This window comes from Salvia hispanica, chromosome 1 (genome assembly GCF_029641045.1).
Source record: "Salvia hispanica isolate PSC_SH4W2 chromosome 1, Shi_PSC_v1, whole genome shotgun sequence".
Classification (NCBI taxonomy): domain Eukaryota; kingdom Viridiplantae; phylum Streptophyta; class Magnoliopsida; order Lamiales; family Lamiaceae; genus Salvia; species Salvia hispanica.
In genome coordinates this window covers 64,482,887-64,502,786 of record NC_142692.1, presented here as the reverse complement: position 1 = coordinate 64,502,786, position 19,900 = coordinate 64,482,887, and the positions used below count along the sequence as shown (strand labels likewise).

The 19,900-nt window shown below is 35.4% G+C and overlaps 2 protein-coding genes and 1 pseudogene across 2 annotated transcripts; 1 reads left to right on the top strand and 2 right to left on the bottom strand.

The window, feature by feature from the left end:
• The first annotated feature begins 1,905 nt into the window (after positions 1-1,905).
• Positions 1,906-4,661, top strand: LOC148934388 (putative late blight resistance protein homolog R1A-10; annotated as a pseudogene).
• A 1,066-nt stretch (positions 4,662-5,727) lies between these two features.
• On the bottom strand, positions 5,728-13,089 carry LOC125220208 (Tetratricopeptide repeat (TPR)-like superfamily protein). The gene is made up of 14 exons (XM_089069732.1): positions 12,566-13,089; positions 11,504-11,626; positions 11,030-11,099; positions 10,620-10,733; positions 9,989-10,072; positions 9,161-9,211; positions 8,911-8,940; positions 8,700-8,762; positions 8,532-8,597; positions 8,259-8,387; positions 7,454-7,489; positions 6,766-6,885; positions 6,151-6,336; positions 5,728-6,049 (listed from the first exon to the last, which is right to left on the bottom strand). The coding sequence occupies exons 1-14, from the start codon at positions 12,952-12,954 to the stop codon at positions 5,939-5,941; spliced, it is 1,572 nt and encodes a 523-aa protein (XP_088925858.1). The 5' UTR covers positions 12,955-13,089; the 3' UTR covers positions 5,728-5,938.
• A 2,432-nt stretch (positions 13,090-15,521) lies between these two features.
• LOC125220210 (rab GTPase-activating protein 22-like) lies at positions 15,522-19,720 on the bottom strand. The gene is made up of 5 exons (XM_089063250.1): positions 19,221-19,720; positions 18,317-18,452; positions 18,145-18,194; positions 17,437-17,490; positions 15,522-16,876 (listed from the first exon to the last, which is right to left on the bottom strand). Exons 1-5 carry the CDS (start codon positions 19,415-19,417, stop codon positions 15,685-15,687), a joined length of 1,629 nt encoding a protein of 542 aa, XP_088919376.1. The 5' UTR covers positions 19,418-19,720; the 3' UTR covers positions 15,522-15,684.
• Between the last annotated feature and the right edge of the window lie 180 nt (positions 19,721-19,900).

The following is a 19,900-nucleotide window of genomic DNA, read 5'->3' as shown; positions in this document are numbered from 1 at the left end:
TATTAAGTTCTCCTCGTATAATCTATACAATATATAAAAGGGAAGTTTAGGAAAAATTTACAAGATTACCATTTAATTTAAAAATTATATTAAATTGAAAATGTATAATTAAATGCCATTTAAATGTTTGATTAAAAGCTAAAAATGTGTGATTAAGTGGAGTGAGTGGGAGCTTATGTGTGATTAAGTGGAGTGAGTGAGAGGTTTTACTATGCCATTTAAATTTGGAGAAATTTACAAGATTAATTATATAGATATTTTTGTTTGTCGACGTGCACTGTGACCCGAATGCAATGCTTGAGATACTAGTAGTATATTACAGAGCACGGGTCAAAGAGATACGAAAACACGAAGAATCTATCATGAAAGATACTCCCTCTGTCCGGCATTAGGAGTCTTAGTCACTTTTTTTGCACTCGTTTTGCAAAAATCTCACTTTCTATTATATTTCTTAAAACCCGTGCCGGATCAAATGGTGACAAATTATGGGGGACGGAGGGAGTAATAAATAGTTAAAGTGGAGAAATGACAAAATAAGAGAGAGAATAATATTGAGAAGAGTCTTGTCAATATTATTCTCTCTCTTACTTTTTCATTTCTCCACTTTATCTATTTATTATCATTTTTATAAAACGAGTGCGCAAAAGTGACCGGGACTCCTAATGGAGGATGAAGGGAGTACAAAGTTTTATTTTTATTTTTTAACTTTTGGCAACATTGTGTCGTCAATATTTATGTACTAATTCTAAGAATGTATTTTTATAATTTTTACTTTTAATGCATAATAATTTGTTATTATACACATTTTTAAAGGAAATATAATATGATGTGCATAGTATAGGTGTGATACTAGTTTAATTAAAGTTAACATTGAGAAGAAAAGACCCTCCAACACGACAACGTATTAAAAAGAAAATAAAATAAAATAAAATAATTTTTTTTAAAAAAAAAATCAATACATTAAAAGCATCTAATGTCTAACGTGAGACCACCTATAAATGCCCTTTTCCCATATTAAAAATTAAAGTCGTTGGGCATTTTCTCTCTTTTTGGAGGAGGAAGTTGTTGAGAGTGCAAAATATAAAAGGAAACCTTCGAACTACACATCTCCTTTAAATACGTCTTCAGAAATATAATGGTGTATTCATAAAAAAAAATCTCGTAGATTGAGTAACTGTTAAGCAAGAGGTTGAACGTTCCATGCATGACCTAAATAATTAATTATTATTGCTGTAATTTTATAATTATAAGACTATTAATATCTAATATGTTTTTATTGGTCAAAATATTTAAATAATTAGTTTTATGCTAATTGGATAAATTTAATTAGCATTAAACTTCGTCTTATAGCCTACAAACTTTGAATTCAAATTTGTCAGAGTTGATTTGACAAAACCTACAAATTGTCTTGAATCTACTCTGAAATTTCCATACCGACTGATAAATTCTCTGAATTCTATCCCACATCGACTTGGTGATGATCTTAGCTTCTCTATATAAGTGTGGATAACCCTCCTCTTTATGAGGCTTTTTAAGGGGTGAGTGCTCATTTCTAATATGGTATTAGAGCCAAGTCGACGATGGATTATATCTCTTTATCTCTTCTCTTGCCTACCCACGTGATGGAAGTCCGATGTGTCATTCCGGCCCACACGTGAGGAGGCGTGTTAAACTCTCTAAATTCTAGCCCACATCGACTTGGTGATGATCCTAGCTTCTCTATATAAGTGTGGATAACCCTCCCCCTTATGAGGTCTTTTAAGGGATGAGTGGCCCATTTCCAATACCAACTAACTTTATCATCATTAATCAGCACCATTCACCTATGCTATAATTCATCAGCTATATAAATTTTTTATCAAATTCTCAACATAATCAGAAAACACTGGGTTTTTTGGTTAGATCATGGCAGCCTATGCAGCCTTGGTTTCTCTAATGAATATCATAGATGCCATAGAACACCATCATTCCCCACCCATCTCTCTCAAAAAACTCCAAATTCAATCTCTCACTAAAAGTGTGACCTTCCTGCTAGAATTTCTCAAAAGTTACAAATCCCCTTATTCTGACAGCGATGAAGCAGATCCACTGGAGATGCGTATCGTGGATGCAGCTTATGCGGCTGAAGATGTTATCGAGTCTCGTATTGCAGACAAGATTCAGCTCCGAAGATACGAAGCAACCAAAATCAGACGCTTCTTCAATTTCTTTCGATGTCACAAGGATCCAATCAAGTTGTATCAAGATCTACAAAATGTAATAAAAGAAATGGATCGGATCAAGATAGTGGCGATGGAAACCAACACTGAGAAGGTGGTGGTGCTCCGTGATGAACAACGTACATTTAATGTCTCTTCTACCACGGGGAAGAACAGTTGTGGCAAGATTGTGATATCTAATCATGTCTTATATGGGATCATGGAAAAGCTCGTTGCAGATGAACCCAGTCGCCAAGTCATCCCCATAGTAGAAATGGGAGGGATAGGTAAGACCGCTCTCGCTCAAACTATTTATTCAGAACAAGTTATTATTTATTAAGGAGCGCTTTGATATTTGTGCTTGGGTTACTATTTCTGAACATTACAACACAAGAGAAATTCTATATGAAATTGTTTGTCAAGCCACTAACAAAGACAAGGAAACAATAAGTGAAAGGAGCGAAGAAGAATTAGGCTTAGAACTCTACCAATATTTGTCGGGTAGAAGGTTTCTAATTGTAATGGATGATATGTGGGATATTGAGTCTTGGAATGAAATACAACATTTCTTTCCTAACAATGGAAATTGTAGTCGAATAATGGTGACGACAAGACAATCACGATTGAGTTTCCAATTAAACAATCGTTATAGTCATTCAATGGAATTTCTTGACGAGGCTAATAGTTGGATCCTATTCTCCAAAACTGTGTTTGGAGAGGAACCTTTTCCACTTGAACTGGAGAAGGTTGGAAAAGAAATTTTAAATAATTGTAGAGGACTTCCTCTATCAATTGTTGTAGTAGGAGGTATTTTGAAAAATATGAAACACACAAAAAAATGTTGGGGATCAATAAGGAATAACTTAACTTCAATAGTAAATTTAGACAATAATAAGCATTGTCTAAGATTGTTGAAAATAAGTTACAATCATTTGCCCGTCTACTTAAAGCCCTCTTATATATGGGTGTGTTTGAGGAAGATGATGCAACTAGAGTCTCAACGCTCATCAAGCTATGGGTTTCTGAAGGATTTCTTAACCAATAGATGACAAAAGTGTGGAAACAATTGGGAAAGAGTTCATAAAGGACTTAGACGATAGAAATCTTGTTCTAGTTGATGAATTGGGGTCTACAGAAACATAAAACAAGTCAAAGTTCATGATTTGTTAAGAGACTTATGCCTTAACCAAGGCAAGAAAGAAGGGTTTTATCACGTGATAGGAGAATCTAGTCCTCAAGGAATAAACAGCCGACGACGCGTTATTATACGCAAGAACACATCAAAGAAGAAAGTCGTTGATGACTTGCGATCCATGTCACACGCTCGTTCCATTATTTTTGAGGATGGGAAAGTTCCATGGTGCCGGAATTTTGGATTCTTGAGGACAATACACGCTTACAAATTTCGTACTTTTGAATATGAAAGATATGTGAACTCTGTTGTGTATCGGAATGTTAACTTGCGACACCTCGCTGTAAATGTTGATAGTATGTCCTCAATTTTTTCTTCTTTCAATCACCTTTGGAATTTGCATACATTGATCATTTATTGTCCAAATAAGACTACTGCGCCTATTGAAATTTGGAAAATGCCTCAACTGAGGCATATTGAGATGACTCCGAGAAGATTGCTTATCCCAAATCCTTCGAGTAATGCTTTTGTCATGAGAAATTTAGGAGTACTTGATGGAGCACATAATTTCAAGTGTCATGAAAAGGTGGTTAAGAGAATTCCCAATATCAAGAAATTGGGGATGACTTATTCAGGGAGCAAGAGAATGGGTCGTGATGATTATTATTATCCGAGCAATATTAAATGTCTAAGTAAATTAGAATCCCTCCATATCTCATGTTTGTATGATTTTAGAGGGAATTTGTCTTTATATAAGCTCACATTTCCCCAAATAGGTTCGTTGCCCCTTCTTGAGAAGTTCAACTTATCACTTGGTTGCTTTGGAACAGGCAAGTGGGAAATATTTGAATGCCAATTCCGTTGTCTCAAATACTTGGGAATTAATTCGTGTCCTAGCTTGAAACACTGGACTACAGAAGCGAGTTCCATCTTTCCACGTCTTGAGAAGCTTATCTTTTTGTAGAAGGGTTGGAGAATATCCTGTCAGAAATTGGATACATACCGACACTACAAAAAATATTGATGGTTCATTGCTGCGAATCAGTGGTGATAAGTGCAAAACAGATAGTAGAGGAACAAATGGATTTACAAGGGGACGATCTTCCCTTTCAAGTTCAGGTTCGACTTTCACTTGATAAGAATGAAGCAATGCAGAGCTTGGCAGACCCCAACTTTGAAGTTGTATAATATATAGAGGGGAGACAATGAAAAAGTCCTTAATCAGGGTTATTTTTCTAAATCATGTGGTTCCAAGGTTTGTCCCTCTTGTCGTCAATGGCTTTGTTGCAATGCGATTGCAGAAGTTTCAAACCGAGTTCACAGCTTCTCAAGACAAGAGGTTGAGATCACTTGTGCCATCTTTTTAGTACTTTTCCAAATAACTGAAATTATTTTTTTATCTATATATGTTTTATGATAGTTATTTAGGCCCTATTATTTTGTTGCAGGTCTTGTAGCAAATAACAGACCTCCATTAGGCCTTTACTCTAATGTTGAGAAATGGAAGGTAAATTCTATCATTAATTTCAATGCATGCACCTCATGCTTTTGTTTAATCTGATTGATCATTGGTTTATAGGAATTTGGAAAATGCCAACTTAAATCAGCCATCAAGGAATTGCCAAACTTGCTTGAATTCTTTCCCCATTATATTCCGCTTCGGAAGAGTTTACTAACAGTAGAAATAATGAGAACTATGGCGCGTTGTCTTGTGTATTTGGTGCTTGAGTCTAATAAAATTCTTTTCTTGGGTATTGTTTGTTGATTCTAGAGTATACAATAATGACCACGTAGACAAGTGGTACTTATAGCCTAGAGAAAGCAAGTCCCTTCAACGAGTCTTAAAAAGGCAATAAATTTAAGATCTCATCCATTTGTTCATTTGGCCTAAACACAAATTTCGAACATCTTCATTGGTACTATATACCAAGACTATCCAAATGTATAAATTCATGTCCTAGCTAATTCATTCCTGCGCAAGTATTAGTATTACATATTATTGAGATACATAAGCTTGTTGGGGAATCTCATTTACATGTGAAATTATTAAAATATTAATTAAGCCGTATTCCTTTCTAAATTGTCCCATCTAGATTTTACTGTAACAAAAAACAAATCATCAAATCATTCGTAATTTATTTGCTCTCCTACTAAACTCTTTTATCTCTCCTATTTTATTTAATCTCAATTTAACCCATGTAACGTAGTAAGTTTAAATCTCCATATCCAAAACAAATGAATCAACTTAATTAGGCCAGAAAGAGTACTGCTTTCTGGTCAAATTCAATTGGATATTTAGAATAACTTGTCTCAATGACTAGAATTGTAACGCTGCAAAACCCTATATATCCTCTTGTATTTCTTGCAAACGAGCAATACTTTTGAAGAAGTAAAATGTGACAATCCAATTTGCAGTATCTTTATAAGTTTCGGTAATAATCTTTGTAAAAAGTCCCTATAATATAGTAAACTCTACCTCATTTTTATAGGAATAATTGGCTAATATACAAAAGCCTACACGAACAAACAACCTTTAGTGTTCTTAAACTAACAGTAGGCATCCTCAAGAAAATACTTTGCAATATCATCACAATATACAGGTTCAAAATTAGGCAATTATTATACCAGCCAAAACATCGCTCTTACCCCGCGCAAAAATGGTATAAACTAATCGAATGGCATCGAGCCACCCATCCAAAGATTCCCAAGATTCAGCAACCTGCAGCAGCCAACAAAATGACGTCAAAAAGCAGAAGAAGGGAGCAGCAGGTTAATTTGTAAATAAAATGAAGAAATGCTTGGTTAGCATAAGTATCTTACCAGGTAAACAGGTCCGTGGGTTGTGTCAATGCACAGGCCAGCGCCAGGTGGTAGCGTAAGATCAGCACACGCCGACACAGAAACAATATCTGCAACATAGATTCTGATGACTGGTTTACTGGTGGGTGAATCCACTGATCTTGATGAAAGGCTTAGAGATGAATATCTATCTTCAGGTTTGCTAAGCTGCAAGAAAATGCTTTTTAGGTTTCATTTGAAAAAGTAGAATTGTGATGCTGACAAGGATAGCATTAAGAGAAAGATAGATAGTGTGACTGAAGAACCTCATGGCAATTTTTAGCAGACAAGTAACACTGGTAAGAGGTCGATAAGTAAATTTTCAAATTTTGGGACATTTTTTAAGTAAATGGTCATGAAAGTTGAAGAGACCACCAGAAAAAGAAGGTTATCTGAAATTTGAACATAGTAAGCTATCAGATGATTCGATTACTGCTTCATAAGGGCACTTTGTATTCCTAATTTGCTTAATATCAATGGTTCGAGATGAATATTCTTGTTCCTAAAGAGAGAATTTGATGCTTGCTGGATATGTTTCAGACAAAGCATAACAGTGATAATCCTTCTTTTTTAAGCATAAGCAAAGACTTTTCCTACCTGTTGAAGCCCTTCATGATTTAGCACAAATTGAGTATTTTTCCAATCACTGTGAGGTGCAACTGGGTTCCCAACAGGCGGTGCTGTCAGATATCCAACCTTTAGATATGGCAACGGAAGCTGAGAAAATACAAATTTGTTCAGATGTATTAATTGGACAAAGGATGTCTCAAAGTACAACTAGCTCCAGCTCCAAGAAGATAAACTGAAGTGCAAAGTATCTCCTGCTGCCAGAACAAGGAGAAGGTTCGGCAAATATGCACAGATGAATAGGACATTACAAAGAAAAAATGGGGAAGATAAAATGCTATCCAAACTAGAATTCCTTTAAACTTTGCAGATTGACTCTTTCTACAATATGCGAGAAGTTCAATAGCTTCACTGGTAACTTGTAAATATTATTGCTCTTTAATGCCTTGCATTCATGATAAGTGGAATGGGTGAGGGGTTTCTAGTCTAGAGAATGTTCTCCAATCTCTGAACAAACATAAGTGTGATTTATCATACAACAATCAATTCGGCCAAATTAAATACATAAATTACGTTAGAGATCAGTCATCTTCATGAGTATGGGGGTGCAAGATAAACAAACTGTTGGTATAGCATTTTTAGAGAACCTTCATGTAAGTTCACATTCTCTAGATAAGGCATGAAGGACAAGTATAATGTCAAAGAAATGAATACTCACCATAGACCGCACAAGCTTTAAAGCACTAGTGTAAACCTGAAGCACAACAATAAAACAAATGAGGTTGCCTCTCAACATTTTGATTTCAGATAACACTAGAAGAATTTTTAGCTAAAACAGAGAATGGAAGATTTAACAAGTCGGGGAAGGAAAATATCCAAAAACCAAATATTGAACTGATCCAAATTCCAAACCAAAATTTGAAAATTGGTTCATTTTTCAGGGTTCGGATTTTTAAAACCCGAACAAAACCGAATCACATATATATAATTGATTTTTTTGGTTCAAATGACCTAACAGAAAACCGAATACTAACCCCCTATTATAAGAATGTAATATATGATAACATGACACAAAATAAGAGCAGAGAGCAACCTAATTGCAAAATCAGGATTTTACTTCAAGTGATAATAAGTTATACAATCGCAGATGTCGAAGTGGCCTATGATCTACCCATTCATTCCACAAAGGCAGAGACCATATTTACCTCACCCATATAACAGAAGACTTTGCCTATAAAAAACATTAATTATCATTTACTGAAATAACCTCGTTAATGAATGTTGGCTTCAATTGTTATAGAGTTTCTGTCATTTATTGCAAGGGAAATAATAGGAAGAATGGGAATTTTATTAACAATACCAGGTGAAAAAAAAAATTAAGCAGTGCAAAACTTTCAGGTTGTCTGTCTCAGTGATGTAGGAGAAGTCACTCTAGAGTAATTCATAAAATATGAAAAACAAGAGTATGATGTAAGAGGATGATATAAAGAATAATAGATAATGATCAAACACAGTGTGCTTACTGAGTAATTAGGCTTCAGTGCATGTGCAGCTGCAATATATATTGCAGCTTGGCTGTATAATTCTTCAGGTGAAACCTCCTTTGCAGTCGCATGTCCCCCAGTTCTCGATATGTCCTCTGCTAAGCCATACTGCAAATTTTGGCTCATTAAGACTAATGCATGGCATCCTTTTTTTCAAATTCCCAGTTCTTATTTATGATAGAGTGCCAAAATTCATCTTCTACAGTTACATAACAATAAATTATCAAAGAGCAAGACAAGTGTCAAACTAACCAGTACAGTTCCAAGATTGTAAATTGCCCTATGGAAATCAAACTGCAACTGTATTGCCGCACGGAACTGCAGACACATAAGGTGTTAGATGATCAGAGTATAAATAATTTATAAACATGGGCTCAGTTAAATGTCCAGGGCCTTTAATGAGAACTATGACTCTCATACCTTGCCTATAGCAGTTTTGACTATTGTCTGTTTCTCACGAGCAGGAACAATTGCACTGAGCTCCTGAAACATAAAATTTGAGCACAAGAACAAAGAACGTAAGTCTCTACATGGTACAAGGATAAAGGGAAGTGCTAAACTTATCATCTTATTACAAGATTAATTCGAAAGGAAACAATGGCTTCTATAGATGAGATACTATTTAACACACCTGTAGAGCAAGTCCCCAATTGTTAAGCGCCTGCAAATTCATGTTAACATTAGTAAATATCAAGAAAAGAACAAGATAGCAGTAGGGATCTTAAGACAAGGAAGAAATTGAAAACTATTTGCAAGAAAACATCGATGACCATTGCTCTGATCAGCAGCTGATGCACAATTGTGATACAGAATCAGCAGCTGATGCACAATTGGGATACAAAGGGGGCTATTCACTTTTTTCAGAGATAGCAAATATCTACCTGAGGACTGTTCCAGTTGAGTTGGACAGCCTTTTCATAATTCTTTGTAGCCTGCAAATAACAGAACAGTAAGGAACAAAGTTATTATACAATACATTAACAATATCATGGAAGTCATGGCATGTGCTTAAGGTTACAGGAATTACACAGGAAATCTAAATATTACTAAAGTCATGTGCCAAAGCCAAACATATTAAATCCGGGAACATTTGACTAGATAGGATTAGTCATCTTTCAGAAAAAGAGTAAGCTACATAAAGATGAACAAATACCACATCAACAAATAAGAAATCAGAATTTTCTTCAAAAAAGTTCAATTCGATTATTCGATATTTAACTTCACACCTTCCACTGGGCAACATACAGTAACATACACTGTAAAGTGTGCTACCTGTATCTGTCATTCTAGATTAAGAATGAGAGTGACTGCTGATGTTGACATAGTTAATACACTTGTGGATCAACAGAGCACCACCACTTATAAATTTGAATGTCCATGTGCAATACTATGAGAAAGCTGTTAAAAGATCAATAGCTCCTTACCAAACTAATATAAACAGAGTCTAAAATGGGACAAAATAATGTTTCTTCCTCTTCCTCTTTCACTTCTACATTTTTTCTTAAGTTTGCCAACTGGATTCAATTAAATTAATGCTTCAACTGATAGATTTATAGGTCCAAAGGGGTTTGATGTCACCAGCTCTAGTTCACAAAAAATAAAAGGTTGCTAGAAGTGAACCAAAAGAATGGACAAAGCAATTGACCAAGATACTACAGTAAACACAAGGATTCATCTCATAAAATAGAAGGAATGCCAATAGAACAAACCTGTTTCCAGAACTCCTCAGCTTCCTTTGTCCGACCACGCATTTTAGCCCGGTCAGATATTGCTATAGCCCAATTATAGTAAGCCTGGCAAAGGAAGAAAAATCTCACATATCTCCATTTAAATAATACTAGAAACTATTCAATTGTTAAAAAGTGGAAAAATGTAAAAGCAATAATTTGTGTCACTATTTACAATCTAGTAAAGAAACTATTAATCAGTCTTCATTGAATTAATATATCTTCAAGAGCATCATGCATTAATGAGTTTTTTCTAACTACTTGTAATCTCAATCTCATAAAGAAACTATAAATCAGTTTTCATTGAACTAATATATCTTCAAGAGCCAAGAGGATAATTGCATTAATGAATTTTTCTAATTAAATACACATATTATTCATGTAAAAGTGAAAAACAAGCAAGCATTCATATATTACTGCAAGATACTCGGACACTCACTCACGATGAAACATATACATGCATGCATAATAAGGGATTTGGGCAGTAATAAGGCAATTTTTTTCTTGAACATCAAAAGCATCAGGGTACTGTTTCCCAATTCCCATTATATTTAGATATTACAAATTAGAGTATACTTATACCAAAAAATAACAGTGTAGCAGTGACACATACATCGTTAAGTGTGGGACAAAGGCGTGTAGCCTCTTCATACTTTCTACACGCTTCTTCAAGCAAAGCATCCTTGGAAGGAGAACTGGATTCTGGACTTACATTATCTGCACTTTCCTGCATCCACAGTGCAAATTTCAGAGAACTTTACAGCGTTAAAAAATGCAACTTCAAGGCAGTAATTTCTACATAAACCCGTTGAAATACATCCATTACTGATAACAGTAACTTGAGTATTCAGAATCCATGTAAAGCACAACAAGTTCACCCTTAACTTTTAAAATCATCCAAAACTTTCACAGCTCACTAACTAGCTTCAGGAGAAAACCTCAAGTTACCAAAGTAAAGTTCAAAATGTAAGGAAAATAGTGAAATACATTTATAAAATCTAATTCACATTCTACCACACAGACCTGAAGAACCAGGGCCCAATTGTACAATGCATCATAATCATCCGGATTCCTTTCTAAAGCAGTGGCATATCTGCAAATCAATGCAAGAAGATGTGATTAACCTACGCAATGTTCATATAGGAAGCTTCGGAAAGGTAGAAAGCATATGAAAACAGCAGTTAAAACTATTATGAGTTCAGTCTGATTAATGTTTTAATGCATAAGAATGAGTCTAAACTGCTTTTAGTCATTACCACTCAAAAAGTTTCCACCAGGATTTAATATTCATATGCATGTCAGTGAAGTAACACAACCAGAGGAAAGAAGAGGCACAATAAAGCCCTTTGTTGGATAGCAAAAATGGCACTTAAACTAGAAAACGCACATGGTGAACTGTGGCATGATAAATTACTATAACCCTAACAAAAACAGAAATAAAATGTACAAATATATGTTGCAGTTTCATCATATATACGCTGAAGATAAGATTTCTACCTCTTGGCAGCAAATGTAAGAATCCTTTGTCGAGATCTACCTTCCTCATCAAGACCTGTGACGCTATTAATCAACTCCATAGCAGCATTGTTCTGCTCGATATGCAGTTCTGAGTTTTGTTGGCTGTAATAACATCAACAATTCAACCAAAAGTTTTAATCTATCAGAATAGAGTTGAAATAATAAAAAAATGTCAGAGTAATTACGTTCCTTCGCCTTAAACATAACTGGATACTTAACAAAGCCTAATGAGCCGCACTGTCAATGCTTTAACAAATTAAATTATTCATAACTTGAAAAGCTTGCACAGTTGTAGCCAACTCTAGTATGATTGGATTTTATTTGTAATGAAGATTTAGATATTTAAAAAAAGAGATTGTATTCCAAATCGTGTTACTTAACACTGCTTCCAATGATTATTCTTGCACAAGTGTCAGTATTACACTATCCATACCATTGAACATCAGTTGCCCACATATTATTTGGGTTTCGGAACTTAATCATGTCCGTGTTGCTCAACGTTGACCTGTCTATGAACAGATATAAGCATTTCACTAGTTGTGAGGGATTCTAACTTTTATGTCTGGACACTTGAGCACTACGCTTGTGCGAGTTTCCACTAATTTCAAATTCAAATCATCACTTAAAAATACACCAAAAGATTTCAGAACTTAATCGTGTCCGTGGTGCTCAACTTTGACCTCTCTAAGAAAACAAATACTAAGTATTGCACTAGTTGTGAAGGATTCTAACTTTTATGTTCGGACACTTGTGCACTAATACATGGTTCGAGTTTCCACATATTTAAATCACTTCAAAATACACCACAAGATTTCAGAATATGACTGCCTACAACATCAGTTCAAAGAGATCTAAGCCACAGACAAATGCACACTTATCAGATTCCCACTAAACAAGCATCAACTATCATTGCATCATAAATTTATGAAACTGGCCTAGATCCAATATCTGACCACATTACAATCAGTTGCACATAATTAAGATTTAAAAAAACAAGAAAAATATATCATTCCTAGAGCATTAACAGTGCAATTGACTAACCTGTGAGGAGTACCAGACTCTCTGCCATCGCTGCCACTCGCATCTCCATTTTTCAATTCATTGAGCAGCTCTCTCATAGTAAATGTCCGATTCCCTTCCGCCTTGGAATCGGTCTCCACGTCTTGGTTTGAGTGCACTACGCGTGAATCCGCATCACTTAATTCGCTGGAGATTTCTCCTTCCGGCGCAGAATTCGAAACCTCGGGATTCTCCGGCTGCAATTCTCTCGATCTCTCAGCATCAGGTGGCTGTCCATCAGTGTCGCTGGGATCAGGCTTCTGGAGATCTGGAGCGTCGGTCGGCGGCGCGGCAGCTGTTGCAGCTGGAGGTTCGGGTTCGGGTTCGGGTGATCCGTTTTGTAATTCGGAGTGGTCGGGATTGGTAGACATAGTGATGGCAGTAAAGATTGGGATTTGATAGTGAACGGAGATCTCTCTCCGTCTCTGTCTCTCTCTATCTCTAAATACTGCAATGCTACTATGCAAATGCAACGACTAATTTTAGTGAAATTCACTTCTTCACTCTAAGATTGCAAAGTTAATCATTTCTTTCTTTTAAAGTTAAATTACCAAATATTATGGGCCCAGTCCTTAGACATGGCCTGTTAACGGCCCATTTCTTGTATTTTACCCCTCGCCAACGTTTTTTTTAACGTAACTCATTAACGGTTTTTTACATCATAAAAATTTCTCAATCTGAAGATAATTACTATAGTAGTACTATAATATTTACTCATTTTCTAAATATCTTGTTTGTGCCCCAAAAATTATTCAAATTCTTTATGTCTGATTCCCATGTTATTTTGTGTATCTACATTTTTTTGGATACAAATTTTGAAAAGTACATTTCTGTGATTATATTACTCATTACCTATTTTTTTTGACTAAAGCAGAAAAAATTGGAGAAAAACTGGTATTCACTTTCCTATATGAAACATGAAAATGCATGTTGTTTACAAAGTTAATTTTACTTATTTATTACCTCCGTCCGTCAATAGGAATTCCGGTCACTTTTACACACTCAGTTTTGTAAAAATGGTAAGTAATAAATAGTTAAAGTGAAGAAATAGTAAAGTAAGATGTTTTTATCATTTTTACAAAACGAGTGTGCAAAAGTGACCGGGACTTCTAATGGCTTACGGAGGGAGTATGACTTTTTTATGTATGAATTTATAATTATGGAATAGTTAAACAATACATTATCTCCACACATCATTTTATTTATAACTTATATTATTACACTACACGATGTGGAGCTCACTCTCCATTAACACTGCTTACACTAAAACTCGTGTAGAATCAAATGTTCATACTTTTCAGGGATTACCGTGAATATAATTTATGTACTATTACACGAAACATCTGATCATCACAAAAAATAGTGACTGCAATCTGAACTCAAACAAAATGCATTACGTGTCGGGCAACCAAATTCTCCCGCCCTATGATCTCATTTGTTATGTTTTTTAAGATGTGGACATAACAGGACAATCGACTCTACACCAAAAAAAGAGTAATGATAAACAACCAAATTTTGTACGACCAAAACAAGATTATATTAGCTATTTTGATGTGTTAATTAAATATTAAAATAATAAATATAGTTAGTTAACAAATTAAAAACAATTTATTAGTCTTTGGCCTCATTTTCAATTTTTTATTTTTATATTTGAATTATTTTTCTATTATTTTTCAAATTTGAATTAAAGTATGCATTAATTACATTTTATGGTTAAAAAAAATTTAAAAATTATACACAAATACCGTAATATTATGCACGTTCCCTATACTATATGTATGTTTATACTTTTTAATTAAATGTATATATAAATTACTTTTTCTCTCAAATAAACCAATTTTTGATTGTACAAAATTTGGTTGCATAGACTTATTGCCAAAGGATAGCATAACCTCCAAATTAGGTAGATCTTAATCGATGCAAAAAAAATGGTCTCAAGAAAATAATACATCGACTCTAGTAATCTGATGCGAAATTAAAAATAATTGCTTACTTTGATTCCCCCAAATAATAATATCAAAATAATTGCATGTCGATTCCAGTAATCAAAGTAAGCAATTGTTTTTAATTGCGCATCCGATTACTAGAATCGATGTACGATTTCCCGAGACCATCCCCAAATAATAATACTTCCATTGTCCGCCACTAAGAGTCCAATTTGAGTTAAGCACGGATTTTAAGAAAAATAAAGAAAAGTTGGTAAAAAAATAGTGGAACGTGAGACACATTTTTTTACTCCGTATATTAGTTTTATACTCCTTCGTCCCATAAGAATATGCAATTTGAGTTGGGCACGAGTTTTATTGCACAATTAGTAATTAAAGTAAGGGTTTAGGGTTTAGTGGAAAAGTAGGTAAAGTATTGTTAGTGGAAAATGGGTCTCATCTCATTAGAGAGAAAAGAATTTCCAAAATTAGAAAGTGCATATTTTTATGGGACGGACTAAAAGGAAATAGTGCATATTCTTATGGGACGGAAGGAGTAATAAAATATGAGTAAAATGAGTGTGGAATGTGAGGTCTACCTAGAACCTACTACCATTTATAGTAAAAGTGAACCGGGACTCCTAATGGCGGACGAACTAAAATGGTAAACTGAGATTCTTAATGGCAGACGGAGGGAGTACCAAGTAAGTCACAACTCCATAAATTGTGTTAACCTAAATCATACTACCTCCGTCCGCGATTAGGAGTCCCAGTCAATTTTGCGCACCCATTTTATAAAAATTATAAAAAATAGTCAAAGTGGAGAAATGGTAATGTAATAGAGAGAATAATGTTGACAAGAGTCTTCTCAACATTATTCTATTTTTTACTTTACTATTTCTCCACTTTAACTATTTTTTATCATTTTTATGAAATAGGTGCGCAAAAGTGACCGGGACTCCTAATCGCGGACGGAGGGAGTACTACATTATAGTTGAATAGTTAGGGCTACTATGAATATTCTTAAATAATAATGTTACATCTTAAAAACTTCGCTGCCACTTCACTAGGGGGTCCTCAGCACGGGCAGGTGAAATTGACATATACAAGCTGTGGTTTTTTCTGTGTGGATGAAAAAAAATTTGAGGAAAAATAGGAAAACAAAAGGTTTTGTGGCTAAATCTTGTTGTGGAAGGTGGCTACCAAATCATGAGCGTCGTCCAAGAGTTTCCAGACGTCGAGATGACCAGCCATGCTATTGCACTCCTTCATGATTTCTTCCATGCTGCTATAGTTGTCGATTATCAACCTCCTCTTTTGCAGTACACAAGCAGCTATTGCATACAACAGCAGATCCTCCGTTGGTGGAGCCCTTAGCCTGAGCCATCGCCATGTGCGCTTGATGATTCCTGCTCGAATTGCTACTTGATCTGCCCACATCACTTCCCACAGGCAAAGCGTCTGCTCAAATGTCAGCTCCTTTCTAAACAACACTACCACCATTCGATACACAAAAAAACAGTCTTCCGCTTGAAGATCCTCCAAGTGCCTGTACAGGTGTGAGTCTTTGCATTTTATGATTTTCGATACAATGTTCAGTTGTCTCCTGATTCCAATCTCGTCAAGACGGAAGTTATGCCTAGCTTTCCGCATGAAACCAACAAAACACCAAAAGGCCACGTGGTCTTCCTCTATCACGGATATGATTGGAGACAGCAAGTCGCTCATACCCTGACAATAACCAATCTCGGAATCGTACACAGAATAAGCTTCAAGGATAGCAACGAGATGAGCTGCGTGATAAATTCTAGATGGCTCAAGATGTTCATAGTCCTTCAATCCAATACTCTTTGCCAGTTGGTGTGCTTTCTCTTCTGATACCGAAACTTTACAAGGGGAATAAATGACCCATTCAGAATTCGCACGTATAGCATCAAGGCGTATGATCCTCTGCCAAGTCACAAAATCTTCAACTTTCCTTGTGGTCATATTTCCAAGAGCTGAATATACAGGTTTATAAACTTTATCATCTTCGATATCCCTTGATGCGAGAAGAGGTTTGATGTCCTCTAGATCGCCAAAGGAATCAAGATCCAACGTGTCTGTTTCAGTAGTAATTTCTCCATCGTTTTCTTTTTGCTCCACTAACTCCTTACGTCCATGCAACTCAATAGATGAACTAGCACCATCTGATGATAGAGAAGGTCTAACGCTAGTGGCTTCATCCAAGCTTGAAGAATCAGAAACTTGACTAATGTCTTCCCCATCCTTGTTGCTATTATTTCCAGATGCCAAATTTAATTTAAAACTCTTTTCACCACGTTTTGAAATTTGTCTACACTGTTTTCGTAGCTCTGCATATTCTCTCCTGTGGTAACACAAAATAAGAATACAAATAAGTTACAAGCGAAAATAACAATACCTTGTACGAAACAAATCAAGATAATATAGACTGTCAACACTTATATGAAGTTTTAAATGCTCTATAATGGAAGGTTTTTGAGTGAATGTACATGTGTTTGACATAGTGAGGAAAAGACATAAGTTTCCAGGCAACTTCACCATTTAATTATTTATGCAGATGTTTTAAATCAATGATTTCTACAGAATGCAGATCTTAAGAAGACGTGTAAAAATTATGAAAAAAATAAAAGAAGGCCATGTATTAATCAATATTGTGTCTCAAATGCTTAGATAATATTATTATAAGATAATATTATTATAGCTTTAGCTATCTTATTTTAAATATACCTAGTCTTGGTGATAGAGTTGCTGCAGAAAGACGTGTACTTATAAAAGAGGAATAGCGTCCCAGAAAATGATACAGCAATATTGGTTCCCTTGGATTTAGTTGGGGTGGTTTGCATAGGTTTTCCTCGTTCCAGGTCCAACCAACACTAATTAAGGCCATGCGAGAGTGAAAAATACCTCTTTTTAGCTTTAATGCCATCTCTCTCACTCTTTGAGCTGTTCACATCATACCTATAATAATGACAAACAGCCTAGTTAAACAATAACATTATCTTGCAAAAGGATGATGAGAAAAACAGAAAAAATACAAGAATATACCACCATAAGATGCAACCATAATATACGTTTTCTTTGGGAATGTATGGTTCTTTCATAATAAGGTATGTAAAAGTTCGTTACTTATAAGTTAGACAGTTCATTCTTAGAAATAAGCATGCTCACCACCTTCTTCAGTATCGCCAAGTATAGACCTACAAGGTATTCTTCTTTTTTGCGTTGTGGTGGGATTTCTTAATAAGTTACGCTTTCAAAATGATATAGAAATTGAGGTGTTAGCTAGGGAAGACTTATCTTTTCATTACAAAGGAAGTGTGGACTCCAAACCAAATAGACTCGTAAGCTTTAAGAGTGGAAACTGTAGACTGAATATTAAAATAATGTCATGGCCAAAGAAGATCCAAAACCTTTTAATAGAAAATTGTGTTATTATGGCATCGAACAATTATAGCCATAAGCTATTTATACTAAAATTTATCACATCAATCATGTTGAGAGCGAGATTAAAAGCCTATATAACTACTAGTGCAAGGAGTTCAGAGCAATTCAGATTTCTCAAATTGAATGACAATTTCACTAGAATTAAAAACAACTAACTAGAAATATTACATTCCAAGAAGGAAGGGCCAAACCTCCATCCGTATGCTAGGCTCAACACCCTGCAACAAATAAAAAAAAAATAGGTGAAGTTAGTACATAATGATATGTAGAAATTGGACTAATCTAAGAAAATTGCATTGAGGTTGTAACACAATTTTGGTCTAAACTGAGTAATACATACCCCAGTACGGATTTTCTTCAGAAATTTGACTCCTCCATCAGAAAGTCTCCCATCAGCATCAAACAAACCCTTCCACTGTTTAGCCAAGAGAGCATGTTTCCTTCTCCTTCTAGACCCAGGAGATGTATGGCTTCTACTGTAATGAGTTGATCGAAAAATATAATATTCCATCGCCAGAAATATACGACAGTAATTAGAATGCAGACGAATAAAAGGTGAAGATGAACTACATATTCTTCACACTAAAAATGTATTCTCCCGACTTTTCCCTAGAAGATAAATTTGATGACTTCTTAACTCAGTATAAGAAATTATACCCCTAAAAATCGAAGGGTATAGTAAAAGCTACGTTGTTTGATTCTTAACTAAATTCTAAATACTCCCTCCGTTCTATAGAAAACTAGCATATTCATTTATGGAAATCTTTTTTCATTCCCTCTTACTTCATCTTTTACGGCCCCACCATCCACTACATTAATTCAAATAATTTTTCGTTCTTCTATCTTATTTTATCAATTGTGCATGAAAGGAGTACTTATTTTTCCTCTTAACCCTAGAATTTGATCAGCTTCTAGGTATAGATATTAATAAGAAAGTCTCAAATCTCACAACTTTCTGATCACCACACTAGTACCTTTTCACCGAATATCTTTTAATTCCCTATATCAGTACATGTAACATACAAATACCTAAATGTTAGAAGAATTGTTGGGATTTGATTATTCTATAATACTGGAGTAATAATCAAGAGCCTTCGAAATTGAGAAATAGGGAATGGAATGCTAGGAGAGAGAATGGAATGGGAATGGGAAAAAAATCTTTAGACGACGAATTAAAAAACAAAGGATCAAAATCCTAAGTTTGAAGAAGAAATGTGTAAAATGAGAAAAAAAAAAAAACTAACCGATTGGAAGAAACAAGTGAAGAAGGCGAAGAGGATGATGATGAAGCATCGATTAACAAAACCGATCTCAAATGAATCCACAAACAAGAAGATGGCGACGATGGCTTGGAAGCGGACGACGTTGTATTAATCGACCCCAGAAACATGTGGCTCTTCCGCCTCAGCGTTCTCATCAATGGTTGTTTTTGTACCAACATTATGTTTACCTAATTATTTATGTCTACTTTGTCTAATTCAAATCTATACACAAAAGAGAAAAACTCTCCGAAATCCGTCTGTGAGAAAGATCAATTTGGTGTTTGTCTTTACCTACGGGAGGAGTAGACGAGGGTGGCAGCGAGCGCGATTCCGGCCAAGGTCGTGACAACAGCGGCTATTCCGACATTGGATGAGGAGGGAATGAGGGCGTTTCCCCATCCGTCGGAGCCTCCGTAGGCCTCAGAAGATCCGGCTCCGACCATCATTGCCGAGAAAGATCTCAGCCTTAGGCATCAATAAGAAGGCGGCGGCAGCAGACGTCACCACTACGAGCACTTGCGTAATATCCGTATGCTGTGGCGTCTTCTCATTACCGAGCTCCTCAACACCATCACCAAACTAAGAAACGTGCCCCTTTTCTCTCATCACCGCATCTTGCTTTTTGAGGGGCGCTAGCATGGAATTTAATACTCCATCCACTT

What these genes read in the sequence shown, in the direction of transcription:
- LOC125220208 (XM_089069732.1), bottom strand. Translation starts at nt 12,954, where the DNA reads ATGTCTACCAATCCCGACCACTCCGAATTACAAAACGGATCACCCGAA. An exon ending in CTGAGGAGTTCTGGAAACAG is followed by an intron (nt 9,212 to 9,988) that starts GTTTGTTCTATT and finishes TGTTATTTGCAG; the next exon opens with GCTACAAAGAATTATGAAAA. An exon ending in CACTGAAGCCTAATTACTCA is followed by an intron (nt 7,490 to 8,258) that starts GTAAGCACACTG and finishes GTTGTGCTTCAG; the next exon opens with GTTTACACTAGTGCTTTAAA.
- LOC125220210 (XM_089063250.1), bottom strand. Translation starts at nt 19,417, where the DNA reads ATGTTGGTACAAAAACAACCATTGATGAGAACGCTGAGGCGGAAGAGC. An exon ending in TGAAGAAAATCCGTACTGGG is followed by an intron (nt 18,195 to 18,316) that starts GTATGTATTACT and finishes TATTTGTTGCAG; the next exon opens with GGTGTTGAGCCTAGCATACG. An exon ending in TGGCCCTTCCTTCTTGGAAT is followed by an intron (nt 17,491 to 18,144) that starts GTAATATTTCTA and finishes TCATTATTATAG; the next exon opens with GTATGATGTGAACAGCTCAA.